General features: G+C 41.1%; 4 protein-coding genes across 4 annotated transcripts; 2 read left to right on the top strand and 2 right to left on the bottom strand.

The window, feature by feature from the left end:
• Nucleotides 1-805: 805 nt before the first annotated feature.
• On the bottom strand, nucleotides 806-4,344 carry trmu (tRNA 5-methylaminomethyl-2-thiouridylate methyltransferase). The gene is made up of 11 exons (XM_037695674.1): nucleotides 4,151-4,344; nucleotides 3,795-3,957; nucleotides 3,622-3,728; nucleotides 3,347-3,469; nucleotides 1,916-2,088; nucleotides 1,776-1,829; nucleotides 1,624-1,690; nucleotides 1,441-1,541; nucleotides 1,193-1,337; nucleotides 1,037-1,119; nucleotides 806-955 (listed from the first exon to the last, which is right to left on the bottom strand). Exons 1-11 carry the CDS (start codon nucleotides 4,230-4,232, stop codon nucleotides 806-808), a joined length of 1,248 nt encoding a protein of 415 aa, XP_037551602.1. The 5' UTR covers nucleotides 4,233-4,344.
• Nucleotides 4,345-4,893: 549 nt separating this feature from the next.
• srr (serine racemase) lies at nucleotides 4,894-7,090 on the top strand. The gene is made up of 6 exons (XM_037695795.1): nucleotides 4,894-5,071; nucleotides 5,153-5,334; nucleotides 5,415-5,545; nucleotides 5,625-5,773; nucleotides 5,842-5,931; nucleotides 6,849-7,090. Exons 1-6 carry the CDS (start codon nucleotides 4,894-4,896, stop codon nucleotides 7,088-7,090), a joined length of 972 nt encoding a protein of 323 aa, XP_037551723.1.
• A 1,126-nt stretch (nucleotides 7,091-8,216) lies between these two features.
• On the bottom strand, nucleotides 8,217-9,244 carry tprkb (Tp53rk binding protein). The gene is made up of 4 exons (XM_037695698.1): nucleotides 9,104-9,244; nucleotides 8,867-8,989; nucleotides 8,583-8,759; nucleotides 8,217-8,434 (listed from the first exon to the last, which is right to left on the bottom strand). The coding sequence occupies exons 1-4, from the start codon at nucleotides 9,242-9,244 to the stop codon at nucleotides 8,348-8,350; spliced, it is 528 nt and encodes a 175-aa protein (XP_037551626.1). The 3' UTR covers nucleotides 8,217-8,347.
• A 480-nt stretch (nucleotides 9,245-9,724) lies between these two features.
• alg10 (ALG10 alpha-1,2-mannosyltransferase) lies at nucleotides 9,725-12,279 on the top strand. Its single transcript, XM_037695652.1, has 3 exons — nucleotides 9,725-9,894; nucleotides 10,576-10,773; nucleotides 10,837-12,279. The coding sequence occupies exons 1-3, from the start codon at nucleotides 9,730-9,732 to the stop codon at nucleotides 11,896-11,898; spliced, it is 1,425 nt and encodes a 474-aa protein (XP_037551580.1). The 5' UTR covers nucleotides 9,725-9,729; the 3' UTR covers nucleotides 11,899-12,279.
• The last annotated feature ends 3,902 nt before the right edge of the window (nucleotides 12,280-16,181 follow it).

Raw genomic sequence — 16,181 nt, 5'->3', positions numbered from 1 at the left:
TGAAAAAATGTAACTGCAGGCGAGCGCATTATTATTATTTTACTTTCCCATTTTATTAAAACACTTAATTTAAAATAGGAACCATCTTTTTTTCTTTGTCTTTTATATTATAATCCTAAATAAAACTTCACATTTAGTTTGTCCAACCTAATAATTGTAACAATAATGCCAAATTAATTAAATCAAATAGTGATGCAACAAACGTGGTTTTACGTAGCAAGTTTGCCTTATATTTTTAAAAAGCACATTTAACTATTTTTTATAAAAACATAATTTCTCAGCTCAATTGAAATATAACAAGATAAAAAATGAGAAATGATTGCATATAAATTAAACATATATATATATTTTAGTTTACATTACAATAAAAGAAAGCAAAATACCTCAAATGGTACAGCATCCTTAAACAACAGACATGGACTTTTAGTCTACATAAAACAGAATGTGAAAATGTCAAAAATAAACTCTGCATTTTATAAATTTAAATATATGTACACCATAATTAGCAGCTGTTTTATTTTAGTGTCAAATTATCAGTCTTCATGTTTTCACTCAAACATGGCAGCTACCTAAAAAAATGAAAAGATTTGACACCATTTTGGACATTTTCTCTCTCCGTAGCAAAGCTCCAGGTGATGTTTTCTAACTGGACAGCAGCTGCTCGTTTAAAAAAGGTATTTTCCTTTAAGATGAGGATATTTAACGCACTTGGCCTGGCTACAGATTTCTTTCCACAGCACCTCGTAGTAAACCTGGTTTTATAAATGTGTTTGAACACTGAGCTCAGCCTTCGTGTGAGTTTATTTCAGCTGGCAGGTTCAGGCGTCGGCTGCTGCTGTTGCTGACTGTTCGCCACAAAGCGTTCCCCGCCCCTCTGCAGCGTGTATTCACTGGGGCCTAGCTGGACGATCTTCCCGCTGCCGAGGCACTCGTCGCCTTTGTAGAGCACCGCGAACTGTAGCAGGAACGAACAGAACCCGTTTCGCCTTTTCCTCATTAAAACTGACACATGCAGGTAAAAAGGTGAATTCGTTACCTGTCCAGGCGTGAGAGCTCTGACCGACTGCGCGAGCGAAACCCACAAAGACCCGTCCGCATTCAGCGTCACCGTGCAGGGAACTGCAGGGCACAGAGGGAAACTGTGATTTTGTGTGAAGCGGGCTCGTCTTTTCAACGTGAAAACAGAACCCACTGAGAGGCATCTGGTGGATGAAGCGGAAGTGACAGTCCAACATCTGGGTCCTGACCAGCTCGGGAGGCGGGTCCACGGCGATCCAGTGGAAGCGGACGGTTCGAAACGTGTCACAGAACAGAGCGGGGTGGTTCGTAGTCGGAGCCTGAAAACAGGAAGCATCACAAACACCGCCCTCTTGTGGAACATACTGGTATTTCATTTTCCTGTTTTAATTTGAAGACTAAACCTGAAAACGAGTTTCTCACCACAAGCACATCTCCGGTAACAACATCTTTGTCCACGACAAACCACGCGTTCCTCAGCCCGCCTATCCGCGCCCTCTGACCCAACGTCAGAGTGAACCAACCTGGACGCACAGAAGGGACACGTTATGGACGAAACATGTCCACAAGGACCAAAGTGTCCGCGATCGAACTGACAAGACGGACCTTTGTGTGTTCCCAAGACGGTCCCGTCCTCGATGGAAACGAAGTTCCCGGGTTTCGGCTCGAAGTACTGGAAACACAAACAAAACGGTGGAAGATCATCTTCTCTGATCAGAAACAAAACCGGAGACGAATTCATTAATTCTGCGTCTCGCCTCCAAAATGAAGCTTTCGAAGTTTCTCTTTCCGATGAAGCAGATCCCCATGCTCTAGAATAAGAAGGAAAAATCAAACTGTGAATATAAACTTCAGGTCTTTCTTGAAAAGCCACACACACACACACACACACACACACCTCTTTCTTCTTCAGCACGTGGTGAAAGCCGGCCTCGGCAGCCATCTTTTTCACAAACTCTTTGGTGAGTCCGGCGAGCGGGAAGACGGTCTGCCGGAGGGCATCTTGGGAGATCTGACTCAGGAAGAAGGTCTGGTCTTTGACCACATCGGCTCCTTTGCAGAGCTTCACATCTGGAGACACAAGCAGGTGAAAACAGCTGAAACCGAAATACTGATACGAAAAAACATCAGCCGAAAATGTAAAATCAACACTCCAAACGAGAGAAACGAGCGCTGTGAGCCGGACGACAACAAGGAAAACTACATCCAAGAGCTAAACTAGCTAAAAAGTTAAAATGAAAAAACTTTAGCTAAAAAAAAATAAAATTAGCTAAAACAGTCGCCAACTGCTAAAATATGCAAAACGTTGCTAAAGGGCCAACTGTGGCAACACAACGGCTAAAAGATAACTGTAGTAAATCTGTAACTAAAAGCTGAAATTAGCTAAATCGTATCTAAAGCCATAGCTTAGCAAAAAAGCTAAAACGAGTAAAATGCTTGCAAAAAGCTAAAATGATAAAAACTTTGGCTAAAACGATAAGAGCCAGAAAAAAGTAGCTAAAATTACCAGAAAGTAGCTACATGTTAACTGTAGCAAACAACAGCTAAAGGATTATTAACAATACTGAAACTAGTAGCTATAATCAGTAAAGCTAAATATAAAAACTTTAGCAAAAAGTTGAATTTAGAAAAATAAAAGAGAAATTGAATTAGTAAAATAGTAGCAAACTGCTAAAAAAAGTAGCTAAAAGGGCTAATTGTGTCAAGACACTAGCTAAACAATAACTAAAACTGTAACTAAAGCTAAAATTATTAAAATTGTATCTAAAGCGTCAGCTTAGCAAAAAAGCTGAAATTTGTAACGAGTAGTTTTACATAAATGTAGCTAAAATCTAATAGTAGCAAAACTGAAATTAGAAGCTAACATCAGTAAACTATCTAAAAGCTAAATTAGCTAAAACCCTAAATTAACTAAACTTATGCTAAATGTTGAAGTAAAACAACTAAAAGCTAAATGTAGCAAAACTGCAGCTAAATAAAAGCTAAAATGAGCAAACTCATACTTAAAATGTAAAGTTAACAAGACAGCAGCTAAAAGTAGCGTAAGACAAAAACAGAAGCAGCAGCTGAAGCAGATTTGAATGAGACGAATGTTTTGAAGGAACAGAAGATATCTTAATTTACTTTTTCCAATCGACGTATTTGTAAATAAAGACAAAATAATTTAAAAAATGTAAAAATGACACTAATCCTGACTGAACATTTGGACATGAACGGTCAAAACAGCACAAAGTATGAAGGTGTTTGATGCAAACAACCGTACGAAACAAACTTTAAACGATTCAGCGTTCTTAAAGCCACTAAACCAGGTCAAGAGTCAAACACTCACGGTTTCTGATCTCCAATCGGTCTCTGAAGAGCGCGGCAGGCGGGGGTGAGTACGACTGCTGGAAAACGTCTTCGTCCTCCTGGGACGTCCGGGCGTAATGTCCCGTTGCCATGGCGTCTGCGCCTAAAACAGCCGAGCAGCACAACTTGTGGACTTCTTCACAAAACACAAAGAAATTAAGAAATCTTCTAAAGGTCATTACACGTTGATTCAGAACGCACAAATCGCAGGGTTACGATGAAAACTGTGAAAACCAGAAATCAATGCGTCCATACCCAAAGTGTTGACTGCATACTTGTGGAAATGGTTGAATTTGATGTGTTTGTTGCACAGAATGTCAGGGTTTGGAGTCCTTCCCTGCTCATACTCCTTCAACAGATAGCTGCAAACATATGGAGACACTTGGTAACATTCTTAATTTACAACTAATAAAAGTGGCTCATTTTACCTGAAAACATGATGCCAGTATTCTTTGACATAGGACACCTGATGGAAGGGGATGTCCAGGATCTGACACACCCTGTGGGCGTCCTCACAGTCCTGTGTGCTGCAGACCCCACTCTCATCCAGGGAGTCCCAGTTCTTCATGAAAACTCCCGTCACGTTGTAACCTTCAGGCAGCACACACCAGATTCACCGCTCAAACAAGCCGATTTAAGAACAAGCGTTTTAAAGCTAGTTAAAAATGCAATGCTGTATTTCTGATTGCATTTGATGTTAACTAAAGTAAAGTTTTTAACTATTCGGCGACACTTTTTTATCGTTTAAATGTGACCCCGCGTGTGTTTCGACCCATTTTCTCACCTCGTCTCTTCAGTATCAGCGCCGCCACAGAGCTGTCAACTCCGCCGGACATGGCGCACACGACGTGCCGCATCAAACCCATTTTAGTCTCCACTTAAAAGCTCAACATTAAAAACACTTTAAAATACACATGTGATTTACGTAACATTTGTTTTAGCTGCTCCCAACATGTTCAAGTCCGGGAAGTAAGTGCGTCCGGCATAAAACACGAACTTAACCGGAACCATTGAGCAGACGGGGACCACATAACGTGTAACACCGTGAACTTAGCGGAGCTGCAGCTTCCGCTTAAGATCCAAACAGAAAAGGTCGGTGCAGATTCAGAACAAGCCTAACATTTGTTTTTTGTACACTTTATTTATTTTTATTAGTTCTGAAACAATATTTGTATGACTAGAATAAAAAAAAACTATTACCTTGTTCATTTAAAATCATAAAGCAGAGCTCAATAAATTAATCTAAACAAATGATAAACCAGAAAACAACCTCCTAAACAGACTAAAGCTGCTTCCTTTAGTTAGTAACATGTTTTTTTTTTTATTTAGCTTTTGTTTCTATGGTCTTAAAATAATATTTAAGAGTAATTTCCCCCATGAGGCCAGGTTTTTATGGGGTTTATAGTAAGAAATGTACAAATACTGCTTTCATACGAGCACAATGGCAAAAGATTTTCCAATTAAAGTCAAATATGTTGTTTTTTTTTGCTCGTTTCAAACGTTTGTTGCCCTTTTTTGTGTTCATAGATGTGTCCGGTGTCTGCAGACGCCGTCACTCTGGATTTACTGAAAGAAGCCCGGGAGACGGTGATGAGCAGCCCGCTGGGCGTCATCAAAACTCCCATGATCCCCTGGGGTCAGACCGCTCTGCCTCCGAGCGCCGCCGGCAACGTCCAGCTCAAACTGGAGAACATGCAGAGAACCGGTGAGTGGGAACCGTTTGAATTCAGCACCCAAAGACTCACGTACACCGAGCTGACCTGCTCATCTGTTTCTGATCCAACAGGCTCTTTTAAAATCAGGGGGGTGGCCAATCAGTTCGCCAGGCGACCGAGGGGGGGCTGTTTTGTCACCATGTCTGCTGGGAACTATGGGAAGTCTTTTGCGTACGCCTCAAAGCACTACGGGTCGAAGGGAAAGGTGGTCATGCCAGAAACTGCACCAGAGTCCAGGTCCGTCCTCATACAGGTCAGCTTTTAAATTCTAAAGAACCCAAATTATAAAAAAGGTAATCGGGTGATGACCCCAGAGCTTTTCCTCGTCCTCAGAGGCTGGGGGTGGAGGTGGAGCGAGTCCCTACATCCTCTCTGATGGACGTGGTGAACCGCTGCGTGCAGGACGACGACATGACCTTCCTGCACTCCTACGATGACCTGGATCTGATAGCTGGACACGCCAGGTACTTTATCGTTTGACGATCGTTATTTGGGTTTAATTTACAAATTAAATTATTTTCTCTTCCCACCATCGACGAGCAGCCTGGGCCTGGAGGTGCTGGAGGAGGTGCCGGACGCCGATGTGGTGGTGGTTTGCTGTGGCGGAGGCGGCCTGCTGGCCGGAGTAGCTGCCGCCATCAAACTTTCAGGTTGCCACAAAACCAGGATCTACGGTGTGGAACCAGAAGGAGGTAAAAATTAAATGAAAGAGCGAGAAGTAAAACCAGAACAGCTGAATCAGTTTGTTTTTTTTACCCAGCCTGCACGATGCACAGAAGCTTTATCGAGAAGAAGCCGATGGGAATGAACGCCAAGAGCATCGCCTCCGGCCTCGCACCTCCTTCTGCAGGTTCCTGTTCCTTAAACGCCTTGAAAACCTAATGCACACCAGAGAAACTGCATTTCTTGCCAACATGCAGTGAACAGCAGCTGAAATGTAGCTGAAATTGAAGAACAAGCCTAAGTTAGCAGAAGAAAGCAGAAATAATACATATTTGCTGAATTTGGTTTTAATCAGCAGAAACAAGCACAAAAATTAGTAAATTTGCTCAAATAAAAGCTGAAATTAGAAAAAAAAACTGCTGAATAGTAGCTAAAAAGCAGAAAGAAGCTTAAATTATCAGAAGGAAATGGAGAGAGCACATTAAAGATGAATTAGGCTGCAAAAAATGTGCAATTAGCTGAAGCATAAAAACAGCTAAATAGTAGCTGAAATAGCTGCAATAGCTGAAACTTACAGAAATAAATTAGAAGCACAAACATGTCATTAGCAGAAAGAATCTAAAAGGAGCACAAAACAGCTGAAAGTAGCTGATTTTTTTTTTTATTTGCACAAGGAAGCTGAAAGAAGCTGAAAGAAGCTGAAGCAGAACAAAATGTGAAAGGAGCAGTAAAAGGTTGTAAACAGATCTAAAGATTTGAAGGAAGTAAAATGAGCTTGATTAATTCTCTTACAATAAAAATGGCAGAAAAGGCTAAATATTTCAAAAAGCTAAAGTTGCACCAATACCAGAAGTCATAGCAGGATTGTCCTGAAAGAGCCGAACGTTTTAATGATTTTTTGCACGTACGTAATAGATGAATTCGAATAATAATGAATATAAACAGGATCACAATAAAAACAGAACGATTTGCATATTTTACTAACAATGGAACAGAAATTATACCTTATTTTAGGTCAGACATAATATTCAACTTTTTTTTCTTGTGCTTCTTCCTGTTTGGCCACCGGTCTGCATTAATAACTAAAATAATAATTCTCTCCAGGCCGGCTGCCTTTCGAGCTGTGTCATCGTTACGTGGAGCGGATCGTCCTCGTGAGCGATGAGGAGATCAAAGTGGCGGTGTCCACCCTCTACCGAGCCGGGCTGGTGGTAGAACCGTCCGGTTCTGCCGCCTTCGCTGCTCTCTTCAACAACAAGATCCCCGACCTTGAGGGGAAGAAGGTCGTGTGTGTCCTCAGCGGAGGAAACATCGGGAAAGACGAGCTCGCCAACTTTCCAGACTGAAACTTTTGAGAAAATTATGGTTCTTGCTCTAAATTCTCTTGATATTTAAAGTACTTAAAGTAGATTAATAGAATTTAATTTTTCCCTATATGTTGATGTCATTTTTATCATAAACACCTTTATGTAGAATTTATAATTATATAATCAATGTTAATTTTGAAAATGTGCTAAAAGTGATACATTTTATCTGCGCTAATGAATTTGATGTAAAACTGCGGATTGACGAACACTTGCACTCCAAACTGTTTAGATCTGTAAAAATATTTTACTTTTATTAAAAATATATAAAAGTGAAGAACTTGTTAGAATATAAAGTTGCAGATTCAAATAAATGTCCCGGTTTTTGTCTGTCCTCCTCAGTTTTCTTTTGTGGCCCCCTCTGCTCTACACGGATCTAAACAGAATATCTCCACTGTTGGTCTCAGCAGGTTTCACTGCAGCTGTTCGCTCGAGCTCTCGTCAGGTCAAGTGTTCGCGATTGTATTAAAGCGCTAAAATCAGCCGAATGTGTTCGCAGGGCAGAAAATCTGATGCCCCAAATGAAACTACGGCTGTTCAGATCACTGGACATGTTCCACTCTTTTTAAAGAACGCATGTTGCTGAACGGTAGCGCCCCCAGAACAGTAAATACGTAAAAAACTGAGAATCACTAAAAATCATTTTAAGTTCCATTTAAATGTGTCAAAATACTTTAGTTGAAAAATACACAGAACATAATACACAGCAAGTGCAGTAAATAAGTTTATTTTATTTATTGGGAGGAAGCACGTTGTGGGGCAAAGGATTTATTTAGGTGGGGCTGTGCCCCCACACGTCCCCCTGGACCGGCCGCCACTGCTCTTTTCTTGTTAGTGCTATGAATGTGGGAGTTTCTCCCTTTTTTATTTTATTTTCCAAAGACTTGGCTGACATTAGCCCTTTAGCTCCATTATTCCCTGGGCGCTTACACCCACTGCTCCACTATCTCAGGTGCGATGGGTTAAATGCAGACAACACATAGCACTTTACTTTATTCAGCACTGCGACTGGGATCAAACAGACTCGTCTTTAAAACGTCTGTTTAAACACGAGGACAATAAAAGTTAAATATCAAAATGAAAAATCCTCAAAACCATATCTATTTAAATGTAACAATGATTAAAACCGTATCTGATAAGTACAAATAAAGACATAGAATTAAAAAATAACCATACGCAACATGTTGCATGACAAAAATAAAGAAATGGAAGGTGTTCTGATGTGATATCCTGCTGCAGCTACATGACATCCTTGGAGGCCATTCTGCAAACAACTGCATCGAGCAGACTCCCACATTTCTCCTCCTGAGGGGGAACTTTGTACAGCTGGATTGAAGGGGGAAAAGCAGAGAAAAGGAGTTATAAACTTAAATTGTAGCAGTTACTCAGGATACTGTGTGACAAGTAAATATGTGCAGGATGCAACAAGTTGTAACACATTTAAACTCTTTGCTGGAGGAGTCACAAGAACAACCTTTTTGATCTTTGCTGTGTCTGATAAAGAGGAGACATCGTCCACTGGGAGCTGCAGTCCATCCACCATGGCTGCGATGTCCGACAGAGACGGCGGCTCGTCTTTCTTGTGAACCAGGACCACCAGAACCGAGTCATCGCCGTCTGAGATCCCAAATCTTTTAAAAGCCTCTGAAATCTGTCGGTGGAAAAACACAAACGATGAGTTCTGTGAGCAAAAATAAAGTGAAAACCAATAAAGGGGGGAAATGTATTTTAGAGTTATGTCCACATAACGTTGCTTACATTATTAGTAGGTGACAAGTTGAAGATTATTTCAGAGTTTAAAGTTCTTGTCTTCATTTTCCCAGTTGTCTGTAAATGAACAGCTTTATTGGCAGCCACCAGCACCTGGAATGAACTCAAAACCTGTGACAGTGAACACAGATTCAGTTTACACTACATATTTTATTTTTTAAAGATACAGCTTTTAAAGCTAGTAAATTAATACAGTTTGAAACAAGTCCATAAAAACAGTCTCACCATTGTCGGGTTGATTAGAGCACCGTTGATTCGACCTTCCACCGCTTTTTGTCTCAACTCTTTTGCGTTTTGAACGTCTTTAAAAAGCATTTGTGTCACCGTGGTGTCCGGGAAAAGCTCCAGCTCCTGCGAAAGGTGCATGCTGGAAAAAAAAAACTTGACAAAATGTGGCGAACTTTAGTTATTAGTGGATTGTTTGCGCCTCTTCACGTGTGAAACACCCGCACAAAACGAACCGGGACCCATAATACTGCGACACCGCATGAGACGGAGTGTCCACAGATGAGGGCACGATGAAGAGTTTTGACATTTTGTAAAATATGATTTAAAACATGTTTATTTTTAACTATATTTATTATACTTTTGTGTATTCGGTAAGCTAGCTATTTTTATATCAATGTAGGAACCAATAGTTAGAAGAGTTCCTCTACCGAGCCTATTTCCGGGACGGACATCCTGTTGTTTTTCCGCTTAGCGACATTGGACAAAATTCTACTCGTTTTCTCTCTGAATTTTGGTTGTTTTGCTGCTTTATTGCGTGAATCTGATCACTATGCGTGATAATCAACATTATAACAGTTAGCTTTGGGGCAAATTGACGGTTGCGCGCGCATCATCGTGGAAACATGGAGAAATTTGAAGGCTACATTTTCACTGCTCTCTGCAGCACCAACTTCTTGATCTCCTGCCTGATTTTCTCTAAAATCACACGGGAGCAGAGGGAGCCGTACATGGACGAGATCTTCCACATCCCACAAGCTCAGAAATACTGCAATGGAAAATTCAACGAGGTAAAATCATTTTAAATAGTCTCAATAGGCACAAAACAGTGTTTAACTGAGTAGCAGATGACAGCTTGTAGAGGTTATTTTGCTACAGGTTCAGATGTTCCACATTAAATACACCACACTCAAAATGGTTTAAAATGGCAAGCAGTTACAAGAAATACAGCACAAGTGCACGAAGACAAAATAAACCTCAGAATGATTCACATGAATGTCTATAAACAGGAGCTAAAACAAAAACACTGATGCAGAGACATTATATGATCCCAAACATTTAGTTTTATAATCATTTGAATTAACTTGGACTGTTTGTAATTGTGTAATCTAAACTGGATCTTTTGTATTTGAAAGTTATTTGTACTTATTTGGCGGTTTTTTTTTAAGTGTGTCCAGAGATGACTGTTGTTGCACGTTTACTCTTTATTAAATAAAAACTGAATAGTAAAAAACAGTTACAATTAGAGACTAATAGAAATAAACTGGAAACGACAAAACCTTAAAAAAAAAAAAAAGATGTAAATTGACATCAGGTTTTGTGAAAACTACATACTGTATATTATTTCCATTCATAGTCTAAAACATGTGAAGTTGAATTATTCCCAGCAGTACGGAAAATAAAACCTTGATGACGTTTTCATGTAAAATGGAAAAACGCTCGGTTTTTAAATCTTGCTTCGATCTGCGCAGTGGGACCCGATGATCACTACTCCCCCCGGTCTGTACCTGGTCTCTGTGGGCGTCATCAAGCCTGTGGTGTGGCTTGCCGACCTGACGGGCGACGTGGTGTGTTCCACGGCCATGCTGCGCTTCATCAACCTGCTCTTCAACTGCGGCAACCTCTACCTGATCTACCTGCTCCTCTGCAAGCTGCACCTCAGGGAGAAGGTAAGGATGGGGGGGGGGGGCACTGGTTGTTTGGTTTGTTTACTCACGTTCCTCCTCTTCTAGACACGAACGACCTCACGTCGAGTCCTGTCGGCGCTGTCTCTGTCCACCTTCCCCGTGCTCTACTTCTTCAACTTCCTCTACTACACGGACGCCGGCTCGACTTTTTTCATCCTCTTCACCTACCTCATGACGCTCTACGGCTGCCACAAGGCCTCGGCGCTCCTCGGGGTCTGCTCTTTGCTCTTCCGCCAGACCAACATCATCTGGGTGGCCTTCTGCGCCGGCACAGTGGTGGCCGCCAAAATGGACGAGGCCTGGAGGACAGAGCACACGAAGAAGAGGGACGAGAAGTCTCCTCCCTCCCAGGTCCCTCTGACGTTTAGTGGAGCTAAGAAAGTGATGCTTTTCTCCATGGAGTTCTTCACGTCGCTCAGCCACGTGAAGGCGGTGCTGCTGGTGGCCTGGCCTTACGCGGCGGTGGGCGCAGCTTTCCTAATCTTCGTGGTGTTAAATGACGGGATAGTAGTTGGCGACAGGACGAGCCACGAAGCCTGTCTCAACTTCCCTCAGATCTTTTATTTCCTCTCCTTTTCCCTCTTCTTCTCCCTCCCCGTGTCGCTGTGCTACCACCGTGTCCTCCGACTCCTCCAGGCTCTCAAAAAGCAGCCGCTCTTCTTCCTCTTCGTCACGGCGGTCTCGTTACTTCTCGTGTGGAAGTTCACTTTCATCCACAAGTACCTCCTGGCAGATAACCGCCACATACCTTTCTACGTGTGGAGAAAAGTTTTCCAGAGGCACGAGCTGGTGCGCTTCCTCCTCGTGCCCGTGTACGTCTTCGCCGGCTGGAATTTCCTGGACTCCTTCAAGTCGCGCTCGCTCTTCTGGAGTCTGGCCTACTTGGCGTGTCTCGTGTGCGCCACGGTTCCCCAGAAGCTCCTGGAGTTCCGGTACTTCATCGTCCCGTACCTGATGTACCGCCTGCACATGCCTCTCCCCTCTCTTCCCAGACTGGGCGGGGAGTTCCTGCTGTACGCCGCCGTAAACGCCGCCACCGTTTACATCTTCATCGCCAAGACGTTTCACTGGCCGGACAGCACAGCCACGCAGAGGTTTATGTGGTGAGGAGGAGAGATGGACATCTGAGGACAGAACTGTCTCAAAAGAAGCATATTCTGTTTGTCGGAAATCTGTGGAGCTTACACTGAAAATGTAATAAAGAGCCGATGCGTTCAAAGAGCTGATCACCGTAGCTTGTTTGGAAGGAGTTTCCCATCTGAACCAGCTTTCTGCACTCATCTGTCCAACCACAGGGCGCAAACACGACCTGGGCGCTCGATGCATTCTCTTACGACTGTTTCTTTTAGGGATGCACAATATTATCGGCATGGTATCGGCCGATATTAGCGATAAAGTTAAATATCGGACATTCCTTCACTTCCATCCCATCCGATATAAAAGGCGCTGTTTTTTTCATCTGCATTTGATAGCAGACCAAATTGACAAAGACCATTCAGAATAATGTATTTTAATTCTACAGCAGAAAAAGCTATGTAGTCTCTGTAAGTAGGTCTAGGAAAACAATTTATCGGTATTGTTATTGGCCAATAAGTTTTAACATATCGGATATCAGCCAAAAATTCAATATCGTGCATCCCTAGATCCTTTCACTGTAAATGTAAAGCAGCTCAGTTTGTTGGTACCTTTCACAATAATCAAACGTAACTGATGTGACTGAAACAGAAAAAGCTCCAGTTTTATCTCATATCAATAAGCGATTTGGTAAATTCTCATCTGGCTTGTATATTTTTTGTTTTGTTGTGTTGTTAGTGGAGCTTTCCTGTGTTGGATGGTGCCTTTCAGACAGGGACACACAAAAGTTCACTGGTTTTGGATGATTTCTTGGCTCTTTGTCATCCATATTATCTGTTTGAACAACCCGGGGTTGCATTTCCTCTTGCATCCACATTCTGAGAGGCTGGCCACAGTCCTGTGAACCTTCTGCTTTTTTAATATTGACGTCAGCTTTGGTTCGAGGAACAGGAAGCTGCGCGGAGACGGTCTTGTAGCCTTGACCTTAAACGTGGACATCTATAAACTTTGTCGTACGACTTTATCTGCTCCGTGTTGGGTGTGTGAACATATAGATGCCAAACTACCCAGTGACTTGATTTTAAAAAAAGGCTGCTGCAGAGTTTGAAAGCACCTCTGATTCACTCAGTTTTGAAGCATGACTAATGCCAAGAAGCGTACCAATCAACCCGTTCATATCGTTTTAACACATCTTTAAAATAAAATGTATTTTCACTGTACTTTTTTTTGTTTTTGTTTACATGGTTACATAATAAAGGCGTGCAGATAAACATTAGATGATTGCTTTTAACGACACGAAGCATCGTCTCAATGAGCTGGAAGGGGACCAACAAATTTCTTTGCGTCTTTTTCACAATTTTGGGAATTTATATAATTTACCGAGTCGGATTGTTACAAAAAATGTCCGTACATTAAACTGGTGACTGTATCCTGTTTGGAAAGGACTTTACCATTAAAAGAAGCTTTTTAATTTATCCTTCCATGGCGTGTAGACATGACCTGATGAATTTCCTTCTGGTTGTTTTTTGTGTGTAAATAAAAACAAGTAAATTCAAGTTTATGAACGAAGAGACCAAAAGTGATTATAGCCATACTGTAAAGTGTTTTTGTTGTGGGGATGCTGTTTAGTTTTTTTGCTAACAAAGAAGACTGATGTCAAACGGGACGATTTAATGATTTCTACTTAAATTATGACGCTGATAAAGCTGCAGGGATCCAACAATGTCAGCCATTATTAATTAATTTGTTAGTTTTGTTACGTTCGTGTCTTGTGTGATTAATTTAGTTGTTTTTTTCTCCTTGTAAACATGATTTAATGAGTTCTTAAATGTTGTTTTGAGTTAAAGTCTTGAAATTCAATCCGATATTATTGGATTTTCTGTCTTCGTTTAGGTTGTTGTTGTAGATGTTGGTCCGGTACGACGGTGTGTGAACGTCTGCTCGGCTGATAAAACGTTAAACATTTGTTTAACGTGTCAAGTGAAAGTATTTGACTAAATTTAGGTTTATAGTTAACAAAGACTGAGCAGTGCGTCAAGTCATGCAGCCATTTCTGCCCAGTCTCTTGACTTCCAGGTTTTTCCATTTTCACTCTGATTTTGGATCTTTTTCGTTTACAGAGTTGAGCTCAGACGTTTGCCGGCCGTTGTGCACGTTTCCCGAAACTTTGTCTGTATTTGTGTCCATCCAGCTGTAAGTAAGCTGCTCCTTTGGGTGTACAAATCTGAATAAAAGTCTCAGTAAAAAACAGAACATGAAGCTGTTTCAACATGTTTTTAAACTTGTAACTACAAATATAAAGAGTTTACTTTTATATTAAAGTCGTAGTATGAAGGAATGCATATCACCCGCTGCATCTGAGCTTTAGACTGGAATTAGTTTATGCTGGAAAATCAAAAAAACAAACATATATATAGTTGGTCAAACCTTAAAAAGGATATTAAGTGAATCTCTTATATAAATACGGTTGCACTCGGAGTGCGTTTTGTGAATGATTCTCAGCTACTACCACTAAAGTTCAGCTCAATTTCTGCACAACCGACTGTATTATTAGCTTCGGTGGCCATCTTAAATTGGATTAACCCAAAACATTACACGTTGCATTTAATTCAAACCTTTCCAGTGGTTCATGAGATATTTTGCTAACGGAGACAGTAGAAACATTTCATTTTAAATGGATTCATGTGAATTTTGCAGGTGAGGAAAAAGACTAAAACAATGAAACTCATGCGGTGATAATTATGAGCAAAGAAGCTGAAAATAAACACATTAAAGTTGTTTTAATTTTAACTTTTAAAAGTCTTTAACGTTTACTAAGGTGGAACAGTAGGGGGCGCTGTGGGATAAAGCTGGGTTCTCCAGTGAGTCAAAACAAGAATCAAATCCAACAAGTCTGATTCAGTTTGATGCTTCCAGTGTGTCCCTCCTGCTGTGAGCGTGGACAACGTCTCGTTAGTTTGGTGGGAAAACAAGTAAAATAATTAAAACCAAGGAAATTCAACGTACGGGCTGAGCTCAAACTGGGAGCACCTTTAGCTCCTAACGGTAAAAACTCAGGTTATTGTTTAGGTTTTTACTCGTTTGCTCGTTTGTTTTGCTGATTTGAATGAACAAAATCAGAAAAACAAGGATTTTTATTTTCATTTGAATGAAAATTAACTTTTTTTTTTAAATCCTCAAACTCAAAGGGGTTTAATATTTCAGCTCTGTATCATTACGTCAATTAAACTATAACATTATCTGGGTTTGTTTGTCAGGAGTGTTAGCAAAATATCCCACAAGCCACTGGACCTTTGAAGTCAACCCCATTCAAGATGGCCGCCAAAGCTTAGCAACATTCTCAAAGATCGAAATGGCTCCAACTCAAGCTGGTTTTACACATACTGAGGTCAAATTTGGTGTGGTAGTAGATGAGAATAATCCCCAACACACACATTGAGCACTACACTTCGCACACCTGTTAAGATCTACACCGTCTGTTAGCAAAATATCTCATAACCCTCTGGACAGGATTTAGTCAAACTCAAAAATCAGCCTCTATTCCTCCTTAAACTAGAAATCCGATGCTCGTTCAACGGCTCAATTAAAAGATCAGAATCAAACACAGTTGGAGAATATCAAATAAAAATAGCTCCCTGTCCTTTTACCAATTATTTCTCTTGTTCTGCTCATTTTCTGCTGAGACACGAAAACAGATCTGCTTCTTCAGTCGTGACTTCCCACCTTTTTAATGAGGTTCCTTAAAGCCGCCAGTTTTTATTGGTCTTTCCCTCTGAGCAGATTAATAACCAGGACATGATGGCTTCTGTTTGCAGAACGGTGGATTTCTCTACAGTCTCGAAGAACACGTCTACAAAACAGTAGCTGAAGGGTTGTACCTACGTCTGGGTGCACGAACAGACCGACTCGAACCTAATGAAGTGTTTAAATACAATTTAAAGAACAAACAGAAGAGAGAGCCTCTAAAACTAGAAACAGAAAGACAAAAGAGCTGCTGGGACATGGGCAGTGAGGGAGGTGATGAAGAACATGAAACAGCTGAGAGGCAGAAACTCAACACAGGTGGAAATCAAAGTCGAAGTAAATGAACTAGAATGAACAGGAGCTACAGCTCTGACCCGCAAAACAGGAAGTGAAGGTAAATGACATGAGCTGTGACCAATGAAAACAGGAAGTGAAGGTAAACAACATGAGCTGTGACCAACGAAAACAGGAAGTGAAGAAATAACATGAGCTCTGACCAATGAAAACAGGAAGTGAAGGTAAACAACATGAGCACTGACCAATGAAAACAGGAAGTGAAGGTAAACAACATG

This window comes from Nematolebias whitei, chromosome 22, assembly GCF_014905685.2.
Source record: "Nematolebias whitei isolate Nwh7 chromosome 22, NemWhi1, whole genome shotgun sequence".
NCBI classification, from domain to species: Eukaryota; Metazoa; Chordata; class Actinopteri; order Cyprinodontiformes; family Rivulidae; genus Nematolebias; species Nematolebias whitei.
The sequence above is the reverse complement of the archived record's forward strand: the minus strand, read 5'-3'. Positions and strand labels throughout refer to the sequence as shown.

Excerpts from the sequence above, each read along its gene's own strand:
- trmu (XM_037695674.1), bottom strand. The coding sequence starts at position 4,232 with ATGGGTTTGATGCGGCACGTCGTGTGCGCCATGTCCGGCGGAGTTGAC. Across the intron at positions 1,542-1,623 it reads CGTCTTGGGAACACACAAAG|GTTGGTTCACTCTGACGTTG; the intron begins GTCCGTCTTGTC and ends CTGTGCGTCCAG. Across the intron at positions 1,338-1,440 it reads TTACCGGAGATGTGCTTGTG|GCTCCGACTACGAACCACCC; the intron begins GTGAGAAACTCG and ends TCCTGTTTTCAG.
- alg10 (XM_037695652.1), top strand. The coding sequence starts at position 9,730 with ATGGAGAAATTTGAAGGCTACATTTTCACTGCTCTCTGCAGCACCAAC. Across the intron at positions 9,895-10,575 it reads GCAATGGAAAATTCAACGAG|TGGGACCCGATGATCACTAC; the intron begins GTAAAATCATTT and ends CGATCTGCGCAG. Across the intron at positions 10,774-10,836 it reads AGCTGCACCTCAGGGAGAAG|ACACGAACGACCTCACGTCG; the intron begins GTAAGGATGGGG and ends CTCCTCTTCTAG.
- tprkb (XM_037695698.1), bottom strand. The coding sequence starts at position 9,244 with ATGCACCTTTCGCAGGAGCTGGAGCTTTTCCCGGACACCACGGTGACA. Across the intron at positions 8,760-8,866 it reads ACTTGTCACCTACTAATAAT|ATTTCAGAGGCTTTTAAAAG; the intron begins GTAAGCAACGTT and ends TTCCACCGACAG. Across the intron at positions 8,435-8,582 it reads ACACAGCAAAGATCAAAAAG|CTGTACAAAGTTCCCCCTCA; the intron begins GTTGTTCTTGTG and ends CCTTCAATCCAG.
- srr (XM_037695795.1), top strand. The coding sequence starts at position 4,894 with ATGTGTCCGGTGTCTGCAGACGCCGTCACTCTGGATTTACTGAAAGAA. Across the intron at positions 5,072-5,152 it reads GGAGAACATGCAGAGAACCG|GCTCTTTTAAAATCAGGGGG; the intron begins GTGAGTGGGAAC and ends CTGATCCAACAG. Across the intron at positions 5,335-5,414 it reads CCAGGTCCGTCCTCATACAG|AGGCTGGGGGTGGAGGTGGA; the intron begins GTCAGCTTTTAA and ends CCTCGTCCTCAG.